At 32.0% G+C, this 16,966-nt stretch overlaps 1 protein-coding gene across 1 annotated transcript; it reads left to right on the top strand.

Annotated features, from left to right (window-relative positions):
• The first annotated feature begins 3,494 nt into the window (after positions 1 to 3,494).
• On the top strand, positions 3,495 to 5,363 carry LOC117934281 (stilbene synthase 4). Its single transcript, XM_034855956.1, has 2 exons — positions 3,495 to 3,768; positions 4,107 to 5,363. The coding sequence occupies exons 1-2, from the start codon at positions 3,591 to 3,593 to the stop codon at positions 5,105 to 5,107; spliced, it is 1,179 nt and encodes a 392-aa protein (XP_034711847.1). The 5' UTR covers positions 3,495 to 3,590; the 3' UTR covers positions 5,108 to 5,363.
• Positions 5,364 to 16,966: the final 11,603 nt, after the last annotated feature.

Genomic DNA, 16,966 nt, shown 5'->3' with positions numbered 1-16,966 from the left:
ATTGCAAGTTCATCCACTATCTCATTGTATGATTTTTGCAAGTTTGAGATCCATTAGGTCTGAGGGCTTCATCAAAACCTAAAACCAATTGTGCTATTCCTTCTTGAATTTCATTAATGGGCTTGCATACTTAATCGATAAGCTTTGTGATTCCTTTATAAAAGGATGGATTTAAGCAACATTTGAAAGGAAACCATTTTGATATTGAATTAGTGTAAAAATATATTCATAAAAACCAAGGAAATGGGCTTCCTTGTTGTATTCCTTTTGTTTGACCCAAATGAAGTTGGTAAAATAAATTAAATTAGAGAAGAGAAAATATTTACATAGTTTGGCCTAATTGCCTACGTCCACTACACAAGGAGATTAAATTTATTAATAAACTTCATAAATACAAACTCAAACACCGTCAACCTCTATCTGCCCAAAATCTAAGACACTCTTTGCCTAATTCTCATAGCTCTTTTTTAACCTTTTCACTCTCTCTTGAAATTATATATAAAACCACATATTTACAAAGCCCTATGGTTTAAATCTAAATTAATAGTTTCCTAATCCTAGTCAAACTTAAAATGGTAATTTACTAAAATACAAACTCTATAAATATTTGACTATCCTAAAAATAAAGAACAAATTATTTGAACCAACTTCCATAAACCTTCACCTTGACTCAAATTCTCTCAATCTTGCATAATTAATGATAATAAACATGTATCAAGTTCAAATCCTTGTCAAACTAGACTCAAGAAAATTTTATATATATATATATATATATATATAACTTCATTCCTTTTGCAATTAGTATCATCCTTATGCCATTGAGTACTCTTAGGTGAAAATGGAGACTTGGTCATCTTGTTGCACTCTTCTACTTTGATAACTTCTTTATCACTAGCAAAATACTCTTCATGGTGTGGCTTCACCTAAAATTATCTTCTCAATCAAGGTGTATAAATATTTGAACTTTTTCTCTTTCATAGCTATCAAAGTACCTTGATTAATTTTTATTACATAGTTATTTGCTGAAAAATCATAACCCAAAGAGCCCTAAGCCCCCCAAAAAATAATATTCCCTAAATTAGGAACATGCATGCTTAACATTACACAATATCCTCACAACACAATCAAACATCTTCACTATCATGGTGTCAATCCCAATCAATTTAAAGCTTGATTCATTATCCATTCATATAGTACTAGCATCACATTCATTATAGATATCAAACCTCTCCTTATTTGGGCACATATGAAAAGAACACAAAAACCAAAAATCGAAGAGCCAACAAAAATTTCATCAACAATATTAGTAGAGTCTCATGGGATTCAATATTTTTTCTTGTTTCTACATGCTTTGTCAATTCTTCATAGTGCCTTTTAATATGTCCTTTTCTTGGGTAGTAATAAATTTCCATATCAGTTCAAAAGTGTGATTTAGAAATGATAATCTCTCCTATCATAATATCTCTATCATGACTTGGTGTTACCACGATGTGATTTAAAATTCATCACAAGAGCTTGTTTTGTATGAGATGAACTACTTGGCTACTTAATTTTTTGTCTCTAAAAGAGCAATTGATGGCTTATCGACTATTAACATCATCTTTCCAACTAAGAGCACAGTTACCATTTACTCATATTATTTTGGTAGGGATGCCGATAAAAATAATATGTTAATCTTCCTCATCAATCTTAACCGCTACACTTAATAATTGGGCGATGCGCTTATTAAATTTATTTATATAATCCCTACCATCTATTCTTCATCCATCTTCCATTCAAATAGTTGTTTCTTCAAATATAACCTATTTGTTAGCGATTTTTACATATAAATGTTTTCTAGCTTCTCCAATGAATCACAAGGAGATTTCTCATTCAAAACCTTGTGTTTTATTTCAAGAGTCAGACTTAAGCAAATAGCTTCTCCAATGTTCCATTGAAATCTTATTTTATTCAGTTATGTTTTATTCTTTTTAATTTTGAACTTCATTTGAATTCTAAAAATTAATTTTTTTTTCTTTGTATCCTATAAAATAGTTTTTTATACTCTATTATATCTAGATTACTTAATTTTCTAAAAAATTGTAATTATAAGAGGATGTAGGTATTCGATCAAAAGATTGTCAAAAGTGTCCAATCTTAAATTTTAGAGAATTTAGAGAATTATTTAAAACTCCTTGTGACCCTAAATAATTTTAGGTTTTGGGATGCTTTGAACCTCCTTCTGACCATAGAGAATTTTAGGTTTGATTTGAACTTCCTTTATCACTAAAGAAATATAATATATAAGAAGTTGGATCAATAAGATTTAGACTTTTATGCATGGTTGGTTTTTGATGTATTAGGTCGAAAGAGGGAGTATCTTTGATACATTTTGGATTATTTTTCCACTCTTTGTTTTCCCTATAATAGATAGAGGATTGAATTTTAGATACTTAGTAAATTATTCCTCCTTGCTTATGTTTTTATTCTTCATTTTCTTATATTTCTCGTTTTGTTGAAAAAAAAATGTCATTTTGTTGAAAAAATTGGAAGGTCAAACCAAAAAGTTTATTGAGTTCGTTGATTATATTTATTTAATATATATATATTAAATAATTATTTTTTTAAACAAATTCCAATACACTAAAACAACTTTCATTCAAAATTTAGAAGGTTAGTTAGAAAGTGTTATTTTTTATCAATCATATTTCTCTCTCAAGTGATATTCGATATCAACTTTGTTCAAAGAAGTTCTGATGTAAATAACTTTGACAAAAAGGTATATATTAATTTATGACTTGAACATATTAGCTGCCACATTACAGATTTCCTAATTAAATTTCTGTATTAATACCGATAATTAGCTTGGCTCAACATGATGTGGAAGATCAAGTAAAGAATTCCAACTCAATGGTCAAATATTATTGTACTTGGGAATATGAAAATGACCCTACCAGCTTGGAGTAAAAAAAGGTGAGCTTCTGCCTTCAAAAATTAAGGATTTAAAAACAAAAACCAAAAAAAAAAAAAAAACTAAATAATAGCAAATATAAAAACTTTTAAAAATATTTTTCATAACAAATATCCTCATTAATTAACGAATATTTATGTTCGTTAATAGCAACTACTTTTTACCTTCATTGTTCTGCATTAATATCGATCATCGACTTGGTCCAGCCGGCAGCAGCTGGCCCAGCACGTGAAAATTTTGGGTCTTTTGTCAAATAGTACTCGGGGGATATGAAAGTGATGCTACCAACTTGGAGTCAAAAAAGGTAAGCTTCCAACCGCCTTACCAACCGCCTTACGTGGGTTAAAAAGACCAAAAGAGTTTTAGAGGAAGAAGAAAGACAGAAAAATAAAATAGAGAAGGAAAACCGAAGCCTACCAAGTTGGAAATCAAACCCCATGGCACCGGATTATTCAAATGCACGCCTACCTACATGGAAGTGGATGAGAGTTGGTGAGACAGCATTTGTGGTGATTATAAATACCAACCTCAAGACACAACTTTGGCCAGACAGCTCCAAGCACTTGTGCTCCTAAAATTTCATTTCTCTTTCCTTCTTCAACTTTGAAGCTTCCATTTCAGTAGTCATCACACACTATCCATGGCGTCTGTGGAGGAAATTAGAAATGCTCAGCGTGCCAAGGGTCCGGCCACCGTTCTAGCCATTGGCACAGCTACCCCGGACAACTGTCTGTACCAGTCTGATTTCGCTGATTACTATTTTCGGGTCACTAAAAGCGAGCACATGACCGAGCTCAAGAAGAAGTTCAACCGCATTTGTAAGTATAATTTTAACATCCTTCATATACATATGATTCCCCTACGACCACTGAAACATCTTTTTCAAGCTTTCTGTGTACTCATTTTAAATTTATACAACGCATCTATGAGTGATGGTATGAGCAGGTGCTCTTTGAATCACATGGTATAATGCATGGGATCACGTTATTAATTGATGCAATAAAAAATAAGCTTTTATATTGTATTAAGATGAATCTTTTTACCCTCAGTTGAACAATGTTTGATCATCTTGAACAATCAATCTACCCATTGAATTGATTTTGTTTCACTAGTGTGCCTTGAGCTTACATATTACTGTTATTTAATTTATATACAGGTGACAAATCCATGATCAAGAAGCGTTACATTCATTTGACCGAAGAAATGCTTGAGGAGCACCCAAACATTGGTGCTTATATGGCTCCATCTCTTAATATACGCCAAGAGATTATCACTGCTGAGGTACCCAAGCTTGGTAAGGAAGCAGCATTGAAGGCTCTTAAAGAGTGGGGTCAGCCTAAATCGAAGATCACCCACCTTGTATTTTGTACCACCTCAGGTGTAGAAATGCCTGGTGCAGATTATAAACTCGCTAATCTTTTAGGCCTCGAACCATCTGTCAGAAGAGTGATGTTGTACCATCAAGGGTGCTATGCGGGTGGAACCGTCCTTCGAACCGCTAAGGATCTTGCAGAGAATAATGCAGGAGCACGAGTTCTTGTGGTGTGCTCTGAGATCACTGTTGTTACATTTCGTGGTCCTTCCGAAGATGCTTTGGACTCTTTAGTTGGCCAAGCCCTTTTTGGTGATGGGTCTGCAGCTGTAATCGTTGGATCTGATCCAGATATCTCGATTGAACGACCACTCTTTCAACTTGTTTCAGCAGCCCAAACATTTATTCCTAATTCAGCAGGTGCTATTGCAGGCAACTTACGTGAAGTGGGTCTCACCTTTCATTTGTGGCCTAATGTCCCTACCTTGATCTCTGAAAACATTGAGAATTGTTTGACTAAGGCTTTTGACCCAATTGGTATTAGTGATTGGAATTCCTTATTCTGGATTGCTCATCCAGGTGGCCCAGCTATTCTTGACGCAGTTGAAGCAAAAGTCGGTTTAGATAAACAGAAACTCAAAGCAACAAGGCATATTCTAAGTGAATATGGGAACATGTCAAGTGCATGTGTCTTATTTATTTTGGATGAGATGAGAAAGAAATCGCTCAAGGAAGGCAAAACGACGACAGGTGAAGGATTGGATTGGGGTGTCTTGTTTGGCTTTGGGCCAGGCCTAACCATTGAGACCGTTGTGCTCCATAGCGTTGGTACAGATTCAAACTAGGTGAAATGATGGGAACAGTTATTCATGAGTCATGTTTTATTAATCAAATAAAAGGTAGTAAAGATATTGAATTGTTATTTTACGATTGTTGGAGGACCTCCTCAAATACCACAAGTTAAAGTCATTGTTTATTCTTGTGTATGTTATCAAAATGAAGGAAGAATATATCCGAGTTTTTGTTAAGCATACAAGAAAATTTTCAACATATGCTACTAATTTGAAAAATATGTAAAATGAGTGGTATTCAGGTGGGGTACTCTACAGTTCATATAAGTTAAATAAGATAGCCACCACCACAACACGGGTGACGTCTACAGTTGCACTATCACCCTTACCTGAAAATGTTGTAAGAAAAATATTACCTTTCATAAGTCTTATTAAACTGAGATGGTGTTTGTTTTTTTACTTAATTCTAAATAGAACCTTAATACTTAATAGTGTTAAATATTAGGTTGTTTGTTTTTGTAGTATTTTATTTCTATTAAATATTAAAAAGTAAAAAAAAACCAATATGTTATTTTTTCTATTTAAAAAAAGCTACATATTTTGGCTTTTTCTATTTAGTAAAAAGTTTATAATAAGTCATGAAAAAGTAGAAAAACAAACAACCTAAATTCTAAAACTAAATTACTTTCAGTAAAAAGTCAAAAAAACAAACACCACCTGAAACATATGCAAGACTAATTCTATATTCATTATACGAAAATCCGACAATTTTTTTTTTTAAATAAAACAAATAAACAAACAAATTTCAGAATACAAAAATCTGACAACTTCTTGATTAAAAAAAAATTCAAATTTTTCTTTATAATTAAGACTAAAAACATAATTTTATCTAAACTTCCGCTAAAGACATTGCTGTAATTACAGAAATGTGTCCTTCTCATGAGTTTAAAATCTACACAAAAATTCTTAAAGTTGATGAATTAATTTCCTTAAAAGACGAAATGGACGATCGGGCTTGCAGCTGGCGGCTGGTGCTGAATTTGTTACTTTCACCCTCCACCAAAAAGAGCATTCAAAATCAGCATGAGATCATTGAACAAGTCTCCGCCGCCATCCACAATCTGCCATTATTATAATTTGCGAAGATCACGTCCTCTGCCATCTCAGCAAAGATAACGTGTAAGGTACAGATGATAGACACGCTTGAGAAGTGGGCCCATGTAAGAGCAGTGGATAACTTGGCAACAGTTGCCAAGTGCGAAGGTTGGTGGGTGGATAACATGGCTGGACTTGATTGGTTGGCTTGGATTAGAAGAATATGGTGGGCGTTGAATCTGGTTCATGCCGGCTCCTGCTGTGCCCTTGAGGGGCCTGTGAATATTTCTAAAGATTTATTTTATTTGGAATGAGGAGTTTATTTTAATATATATATATATATTTAAAATAAAATAAAATAAAATAAAAGGTCTCCTGTGCTAGGGCTATGGCTGCAGGTGAGACTTTAGGATAATTTTGTGACTGTAAATTAGATCTAGGTTTTTGACAAAAATAGTGAATTGAATTTTAGAGCTTCCAATAAATTTACTATTAGACTTACTAAATAAATGTTTTAAAAAAGTTGTAAAATTTTATAATCCACAACACTTTTAATCATAAATTTGAGTAATAACGGTAATTACATTTATTATTATTATTTTTTCATTTTTCTCATATATTCATATGGTTTTTGACATTCAATAATTAGATAAATGTCAGTGAAATTAACATTTTTCTTTTAATAAACTTTTTTTAATGAAGTTTTTTTTCATAATTATATTTAAAAAATTATAGTAAAATGCTTTAACAATGTTAAAATATATTCAATCCCTATTTATCTTTAGTTTCCTTAGATTCCGATCATTGTGATGTCATTCTAAGTTCTATCTCAATTTCTCCTCAGTTCCTTTGTCATTCTAGATTCTATCTCAATTTATCCTTGGTTCCCTTGGATTCCTATCATTGCTGCACCATCCTAGGTTCTATATTAGTTTATCCTTAATTCCTTTTCACTCTCGTCATTACAACATCATCCTAGGTTCTACCTAAGTTTATTCTTAACTCCTTTGGACTCTTGTCATTGTGACGCAATCCTAGATTCTTTCTTAGTTTATCCTTAGTTCTTTTTGATTCTTGTCATTGCAACGTCATCCTAGGTTCTATCTAAGTTTATACTTAGCTCCTTTGGATTCCCATCATTGTGACACCATCCTAGGTTCTATCTTTATTTATGCTTAGTTCCTTTAGACTCTAATTATTATGATGTTATCTTAGGTTTTATCTCAATTCATCCTTATTTCCTTTGTATCCCTATCATTGTGACACCATCTTATGTTCTATTTGTGATGCCATCCTAGGCTTTATCTCAATTTATGCTTAGTTCCTTTGGATGCCCATCATTATGACTCCATCCTAGTTGTATCTAAGTTTATTCTTAGCTCCTTTGGACTCCCATCATTTCCACGTCATCCTAGACTCTATCTCAATTTGCCCTTAGTTCATTTGGACTCCTACCATTGTGACATCATCCTAGGTTCTATCTCAGTTTTTCCTTGGTTCCCTTGGATTCTCATCATTGCATGATCATCATAAGTTCTAGCTCAATTTATCCATAGTTCCTTTGAACGCCTATCATTGTGATGCCATCCTAGGTTCCATCTAAGTGTATGCTTAGCTCCTTTGGTCTCTCATGATTACGATGTCATCCTCGATTTTATCTCAGTTTATCCTTAGTTCATTTGAATTCTCATCATTACAACGTCATCCAAAGTTCTATATGAGCTTATTCTTAGCTACTTTGGACTCTTATCATTTTGACATCATCCTAGTTTTTATCTTAGTTTATCCTTAGTTTCTTTGGACGCTCGTCATTGTGACACCATGCTAGGTTTTACTCAGATTACCTTTAATTCTTTTGGACTCCCATCATTACAACGCCATCCTAGGTTCTATCTCAATTTTGGTAACCTTTCTTAAAATAAACTCTTTATCATGACATTTTCTAAAACCGTTACTTATTTCTTAAACCGGGACTCCTATGCTAAAGAATTGCTCTTTTATTCTTTTATCCTTGAACCATCTATATCCACGAAAGTCTTTCTTCTCTTAAAGGGGAGAGCCTAAAAGACTTGGTAGTTTTGTCCTTATCTTCGGGGAAAAGAGCCAGGAGGACCACTATCACTAGAGGTGTCATTATCTTTCTCTTAGGGGGAAGAGTTTGGAGAACCACCTATCCAAACCAAGTGGATAGTCTCAAAAAGAAATAACAATATGACTTTTAACAACCAGTTTTAGAAAAATAACAATGGAAAATACTTCTCATGAAATTTATTTTTCTTTAAGAAAAATCCCTAAGGCCATGGGATAAACAAAAATCCAGGTAAAACAACCATTAGCATACCTTAGAAAGCTTATATCATGTTGTTTACTAACCTAAGGCTCCGATACCAATTGTAGGAAACCCCATATATTTTTAACCCTAACCCAAACTTAGGTTAAGTATATGAAACTTTCCCTAGGGCTTCTATATCCTAGCAATGAAGCAATAATAATAATAATAATAATAATAATAATAATAGTAATAAATAATAATAATAATAATAATACATAAGGATATATAAGGACATGGAATAACAAAGCTTTAAAAAACTGTCTAGATTTGGATGTTCCCAAATCAAATCTATGCGGTGAAGAAGATGCTTGAAAACTTTGAAGGTCTCGTGCCTTTCTCTCTCTCTCTAAAAAAATGAAAGATGACTTTTTGAAAAGTGATTATGAAACCACTACAAGAAAAAAGGTCATTGTTGACAGTTTTTTACTATTAAGATAAGGTATATCTGTCAAGATAGGTTACTATCTGCATATGTCATCTATGCCGATGTTAAGAAAAGTCTAAAGCTAGCTTGACATATACATATGTCAAGATTTCTCTATTTCTACTAATGATGAAATCTTAATAGTATGATATCTATCAATGTTTCTTTTACTTCTGTCAATGTTAAATTTAACATATGACAAGATTACTTGATCTTATGTCAAGGTTAACTTACTCTTTTGTTAAGGTTACTCCAACAAGTGTCAAGGTCAGACGTCATATATGTCATGATTAATCCCACATATGTCAAGATTTCTAAATATATATGTCAAGGTTAGATTTTATATCTATATCATAATTGCTTTATATATGTCAATGTTTGGTATCACATATGTCATAGTTGCCGGTGCACATGTCAATATTGGGCATGAGCCATATGTCAATATAACTTATAAAAAATTTAATATTATTTTATTATAATTTTTATTTTTTAATGGAAAATGAACATGTTATATACCATATGAAACCTATCTCAAAATTAAATTTGGTATATTTTTAATTATGATAATCACAATCAAGTCCCTAAAATAATTTAAATAAATTACTATTTAAGGAAAAAAATTATTACATATACATTAAATATTAAGAACACAATTCCATAAATGTTTTTCAAGTACTTCTCTATTTTCTATATACAAACAAAACCTAGCTAAAAACATTCAATTAAAATAATATACAAACTTAAATTGAAAAGTACAACATTATTTTCATAAGAGGTGATCTTTCTTTTTGCATCATTGTCTTCTTCTTGATGTATTTCTTAGATACCTAGTAGAATAAACACAAAAATATAAAATTAAGTAACAAATACCAAAAAATTAAAAGATTTTTTTTCGTAAGACAGTAAATATACTAACCTTCAATATCACATAGATAAAATAAATACACCTATTGACCTTGAATATCATCAATTGTAATTGAATTGATTTTGTGATTCTAGATTCAATTTAAAACACGGCGGATATTCAAACTCACATATCCTCCAAGATGAAGCCTCATCCATACTTATCTCTTGCTTGAAACCCAATCAATGGTGAAGCATGACCTCAACAATCCTGAGGTTCAACAAAACTCCATGGCTCTCAAAGAACCAACCCGCTTATGTGTGCTTGATACTCTTATTATTGGGCTCAACCAAATGAAACACAAGGCCCAAGTAATAAAATATTATAACATCAAACCCATACACCAAATATTTGAAGCCCAATCATAAAGCAAATGAGACCCAAGCCCATATAAAAATTAAATTAAAACTACCTCAACATGTACTGTAGAGATCAAAGGAAACTTACCTACATCTCTTGAAGCCCTAAGATGAAGAATGAAGTGGCAACCACGGAGATGGTGGTGTTGATGTCAGTCCAACAAAATTCAATGGGTAGTGCAGGAGGTACCAAGGTCGTGGGCTGCAACAATGGTGGCTATGATGGTGATGGAACATTAAGAATCGCATTGGGGCTATGGCGAAACAATTGCAACAGTGTCGAGACTGTGGTGAAACATTGGGAAACACGTTTGAGTTGTAGCGAACATGGGAACAATAGCCATGGGGGAATATAAAGATGGTGGCATGGTGGGTGTGGGACTCATGGATGGTAACAACACGGGAGATGGAGGTGGTGGCGTAGGGGCTGCCATGAATATGAGGATGAGAGGATGAAAAAAGAAAAAAGAAAAAAGAAGAAAGAAGAAAAAAAAATAGGAAAAGAAGAGAAAAAGGAAGATGGGGCGGCTATAAGTGGAAGGAAATGGAATAGAAAGGAAAAAAAACTTATTTATTAAGCTTTTTTTATGGCTCAGGCAAAAGCATAAATGTAATGGGCCCAAACTAAATAAAACGGGCTTAAAATATTTTAAAAGAAATGGGTCTATGGATTGATTTTATGGGTCTACGGTTAGTTATAATACCTAAATACTAATTAAGTTATTCTTAGTAGATTTAATGTCTAATTAAACACATAAATAATAATTTAATTACCTAATACTTGTGAGACCCCGACCCAAGTTAGTGGCAATATATTTTAATTCCAACAATTAGAAATATAGAGACATAACTTAGTGTCTTATCCAAAATATTAAAATAAGATTATAGGTATAGTTTTCAATATATTGATATTATTTTTAAATGGAAACATTATCTTATCCTTTTTAATCACAAATTTCTATTCAAAATAATAATGAATATTCTTGTAAAAACTACCAAAATTTGATAAAATTGCCTTAAATTAGGATTTTGTTTTTCAATAACTCAACCTTAATAAATTAAAATAAAATAGGCTTATTTTCACTTACAAATTATATGTTAAAGTGACGCTGCCAAATATTCTAATCTTAAAATATTAATTTATTAAATATTTATTAACTAATAAATTTCTATTAAGGTTGTGTCATTATAAACCATATAAAAATTTAGCAAATGCATATATGTCATTATTACTTTTATTTAGGTAGAAAAGATTAACTATACTTTGACTAATGAATTTTTAGTCAAGATTGCATATCATTAAACCAAGAAAAATTTAGCAAATAATATATATATATATATATATATATATATATATATATATATATATATATATATATGTCATTATTGCTTTCATTTTGGTACCTTGACATATGAACATATTAATTATAGATTGACTTATAAATTATTTGTCAAGGTTGCATCATCATAAGTCATGGAAAAATGCAATAACTATTATATAGACAATCTTCACATATATTATCTTAAGTCAAGATGATATATGTCAATAATGACCTTTTTTCTTGTAGTGAACCTTAACCCCTAAGGGGATATTTATATGGTTTCCTTACTAAGCTTAAGTGAGTTAAACCACATAAGCTTAGGTTACTTAATGTAGCCCAAAAAGGGTCTTAATTGATTAATTGATCACACAAGATCATCTAATTAATTAATTAGCCTAATCTAGAAACCTTATTCACCACCCCCTATGCAACCTTATGTAATTATCAAAACGCTCTTATGCACAAGAGTGAATCGAGAGTCGATCCAACACTCGTAAACCTTGTCATCATGGTATATGAGCTTAGAGTGGGGACCACTAGGACCCATAAGAGTACTTGTTCCTTTAAAATCAAATTATGAAGTTGATTCAGCATCCCGTTATAGAGAATCAATTGCACTTCAATACCCTATGTAAATAACAATGAGACAAAGCTTGGGTCTATGACTTATTATCCACTACATGTAGATTCCCTATGAATTGGTGTTTATAATCTAACAAGGTAGTGCTATCACCTATAAAATTACCTCTCTAATATTTGAGTTATAGATCTCATTTATTATGTGATCAATTAACGTACTCTAGCTCCAATGGGCATATGTGAAATTTCTACTAAAAGAAATACTATGGTCATAGTCTTCTAGATCACATGTCCTTTGGATTACCCAAATGGACACAATGTCTCAAACCTATAAGATATCATGGTGTCTTTATTTACAACACCTATTGTTGCCAACCTCCATCAATAGTGACTCAATTCATAAGGACATGTGACCACCTCAAGGTCTCACTCATAGATTAAAGCCTTTTATTGACTTTAGCACAAACTCAATATCCTCTCAAGGTTGAAAGTCCATGCAGTATAGTAGTTTAATGATGTTGGGAAATCTGGATATCTCCATTCTCTAAACTTGAATGTTGTAAAGTGCACGTAAATTATCCTAGGGCTTCTCTAAATCTACCAAAAGGGAAACATATGGCTACAAAAACCATATTAAGATAAAGATCTAGAGATGAAAAAGAAAAACTCATACCCTAACTTAGATATTCCCATATCAATTCCATGTGGATAAGAAGAAGTCTGAAGGTCTTGTACACCCAAGATATTCTACTTGATGACTCAAACCATGATTTTGGCACTTCAAAGTATGGGTAATGGAAAAGAAAAAGCTTTGACTATCTCTCTCTCTCTCTCTTCGGAGGTGTAAAATGACTAATTGAAAGTCATTAGGAAACTATAATCCTTAAAAGGGTATTTATAGGGTTAGCCACTAGGCTTAAGTAACTTGTGCCCATCGAGGCTTGAGTCACTTAATCTAATCCAAAAGAAGTCCTAATTTATTAACTAACCACATAGGGCTTTCTAGTTAGTCAATTAGACCAATCTAGAGACCTTTTTCACTATTCTGTGTTACCATGCATAATTACTAAAACACTCTTATGTATAAGAGTGAACTTAGAGCTTCAACCTTCATAAATTGTGTCATCATGGTATATGAGCTCGGAGTGGGGACCATTGGAACCCATAGAAGTATTGGCTCCCTTAAAATCTAATTTTGAAGTTGATTCAACATTCCACTAAAGAAATTTAACTGTATTCTAGTACCTTATGTAAATAACAATGAGACGAAGATTGGGTCCATGACCTACCATCCACTGCATGTTGACTCCTCATGAATTGGTATCTGTAAACTAATAAGGTAGTGTTATCACCTATCACCTATCAAGATTATCTCTATAATCCTTGAGTCACAACTCTCACTTATTATATTATCAATTGATGTATTCTAACTCATAAAGAACATATGTTAAATTTCACTTAAGGAATTACTGCGACATTATAGATTTCATGATCACATGTCATTTGGATCATCTAAGGGAACACACTGTGTCAATTTCATGAGATATCATGATGCATTTATTGAGAATACGTATTATCACTGACCTCCATCAAGAATAACTCAATTTATAAGGATATATGACTACTTTAGGATTTCACTCATAAGTTAAAGCCTCTTGTTGATTTTAACATAGTTTCAATATCCTCACAAGGTTGAGAGTCTACACAATATAGTAGCTTAGTAAATCATGACAATAGATAGTCTTATGTCATGAGTCATCGTATGTCTTGTCCTATATACACTACTGCACTCACTATGGCAAATTAGTTTTGATAGTAAAAATAAACCATCCCTCAAATTAGGAGGTAATGCACTACAGTCTCTATTGGATTGCCAAAATCCATAAATTGACTATGGACAACTTATCTATTTACATGAATCTAATGACTTGTATCCTTTATCCAACTCCTAATACACCCGTCATGTACAATGTAAGATATATGAGTTAAATGTTCAAATCAATGTCAATGCATAAAAGGGATAACCCAGGGATAGTAAAGTCTAACTTTGTTACAGTATTTCTTGCTTTTAAAGGCTCAATCCTAACAAGTGAATCATGATAACTAATAGCCTTACGTCATGATTTACCATAAGTCTTGTTTAGTGTACATCACATACAATAGTGCACTCGCCATGGGAAAACCATCCCGATGACCAGTACAAGTCATCTCCCCAATTAGGAGGTAGTGCACTATAGTTTCAAAATAGATTTCCCAAATCCATTAACCAACTATGGACAACTCATCACTTTTCAAAGAACCCATGACTTACATCATGATTCTCCATAAGTCTTGTCCAGTGTGTATTACATATAATAGTGCACTTACCATGGAAAACCATCCCGATGACTAGAACAAGTCATCCCCCCAATTAGGAGGTAGTGCAATACAGTCTCAAATGGATTGCCCAAATCCATTAACCAACTATGGACGGCTCATCACTTTGTAAGGAACCCATGACTTGGATCTTCTGTGTAACTCCTAATGCTCCCAAGCTATGTACAATACAAGTGATGTGGGTGTGTATACTCAAATTAGTAACTAATTAATGCAAATAGGATAATAAATGAGAAAACAAGAAACATAGATAAAAAATTTATAAATGAATCTCAATCTATTATATCATATCATGTTTTTTTGGGCTCAATCCTAACAACGCAAAAGAAAAATGTGAAATATTTATACACCTTAATTGGGAAGACAATTTTAGGTGAAGCTATGAGGGTGAAGCCACACCATAGAGAGTATTTTCCTAGTGTTAAAGAAGTTGTCAAAGTAGAAAAGTGGAACAAGATGATCAAGATTCTATTTTCAAATAAGAGTACTCATTAGCATAAGGATGATACTGATTGAAAAAGGAATAAAGTTATCAAAAAAGAGAAAAATAGTTTCTCGAGTCTAGTTTGACGAAAATTTGAACTTGATACATGTTTATTCTCATTAATTATGTAAGATTGAATGAATTTGAGTCAATATTGAGGTTTTTGGAAGTTACCTCAAATAATTTATTCTGTATTTTTAGTAAAGACAATATTTATAGAGTTTGTATTTTAAAAAATTACCTTTTTAAGTTTGACTAGGATTATGAAACTATTGATTTAGGTTTAAACCATAAAGCTCTATAAATATGTGGTTTTACATATGATTTCAAGAGAGTGAAAAGGTTAACAAAGAGTTAAGAAAGTTAGGCAAAGAGTGTATTAGGTTCATAGTAAAGGGAGGTTTAGAGAGTTTGAGTTTGTATTTATGAAGTTTATTAATAAATTTGACCTCTCTGTGTAGTGGATATAAGCAATTAGGCCAAACCATGTAAATCTTTTCTTCTCTAGTTTATTTTATTTTACTAACCTCATTTAGGTCAAACGAAATGAATAGAACAAGAAAGCCCCATTTTCTCGGTGTTTATGAATATATTTTTACACCAATTCAATATCAAAACAATTTCCTTTTGAATACTGGTTAAATCCATCCTTTTTATGTACGAATCACAAAGCTTATTGAGTAAGTATGCAAACTTATTTTTGCCCCACAAACAAAATAGAATAGCATAGTTGGTTTTAGGCTATGAGGAAGCCCTTGGACCTAATGGGTCTAAAACTCACAAAAATCATACGTTGGGACAATGGGTGAACTGGCAATAAATGTATCTCAAGCTTATAGTTTCACTCATAAGGGAGTGTAAATGTGGGTATCAAAAAAAGATAACCTTACATGTAGAATGAGAGAACTTGAGTCAAGGTGGAGATTGTTGGTAAATTTGACTCAAATGATTTATTTTTTAATTTGAGGAAATTCAATATTTGTAGAGTTAATGTTTGAGTAAATTGCCTTTTTAAGTTTGACAAGGATTCAAAAACTTATCATTAAGGGTTAATCTATAAGACTTTATTAATATATGGTTTTTTTCATAGGATTTCAAAAGAGAGGTCAAAAAGAGAACAAAGAGTAAAGAAAGATAGGCAAAGTTTTTAGGAAAATCACAACACTCAAATACAATAGGAAAAATAAAATAAATTAGAGAAGATAAAAGATTTACATGGTTTGACCTAATTGCCCATGTCCTCAATAGAAGGAGATCAATTTTATAATAAACTTTAGAATGAAAAAATAACAACACCTAAATACAATTGGAAAAATAAAATAAATTAGAGAAGAGAAACAATTTATTTGGTTCAACCTAATCACCTATGTCTATTATAGAAGGAGATTGAATTTATTAATAAACTTAAAAAATATAGACTCAAACTGTATCAACCTCTCTCTACCCAAAACCCAATGCAGCATTTTCCTATTTCTCTTCACTCTTCATTCATTTCTTTTCCATCTGTCATGAAATCCTATGTAAAGCCACGTATGGATAGAGTCCTATATGCTAACCCTAAAGGATAAGTTTTCAAATCTTAGTCAAACTTAGAAAGGTAATTTACTCAACCATAAACTCTACAAATATTGACTTTCCTAAAAATAAACAATAAATAATTTGATTCAAAATTACCAAAAATCTTTACCTTGACTCAAATTCTCTCAATCTATATGTATATTTATCTCTCCTTTCAAATGCTCACTGAACTTGTCTTGAGAAATCGTCTTTATCTTCTTTATAACTTCATTTGTTTTCCAATTAGTCTCATCTTTATGCCTATAAGTACTTTTACTTGAAAATAGAGTCTTGATCATCTTGCCTTAGTGTTTTTTTTTTTTTTTAATCTTATATCAACATCTTGTCATGTTCTTCTAAATCTAATCTAATAATTTCTTTAGGATAAAACTCTTCATGGTTGCTCCATCACCATAACTCCACCTAACATTGTCTTCCCAATCAATGTTTTAAAAATGTTTCATCTTTTTCCTTTTTTATA

Source organism: Vitis riparia, chromosome 16 (assembly GCF_004353265.1).
Source record: "Vitis riparia cultivar Riparia Gloire de Montpellier isolate 1030 chromosome 16, EGFV_Vit.rip_1.0, whole genome shotgun sequence".
NCBI lineage: Eukaryota > Viridiplantae > Streptophyta > Magnoliopsida > Vitales > Vitaceae > Vitis > Vitis riparia.
Note: the sequence above shows the minus strand (reverse complement) of the source record. Positions and strands in the feature narration are given on the sequence as shown.

What these genes read in the sequence shown, in the direction of transcription:
- LOC117934281 (XM_034855956.1), top strand. Translation starts at nt 3,591, where the DNA reads ATGGCGTCTGTGGAGGAAATTAGAAATGCTCAGCGTGCCAAGGGTCCG. An exon ending in GAAGAAGTTCAACCGCATTT is followed by an intron (nt 3,769 to 4,106) that starts GTAAGTATAATT and finishes ATTTATATACAG; the next exon opens with GTGACAAATCCATGATCAAG.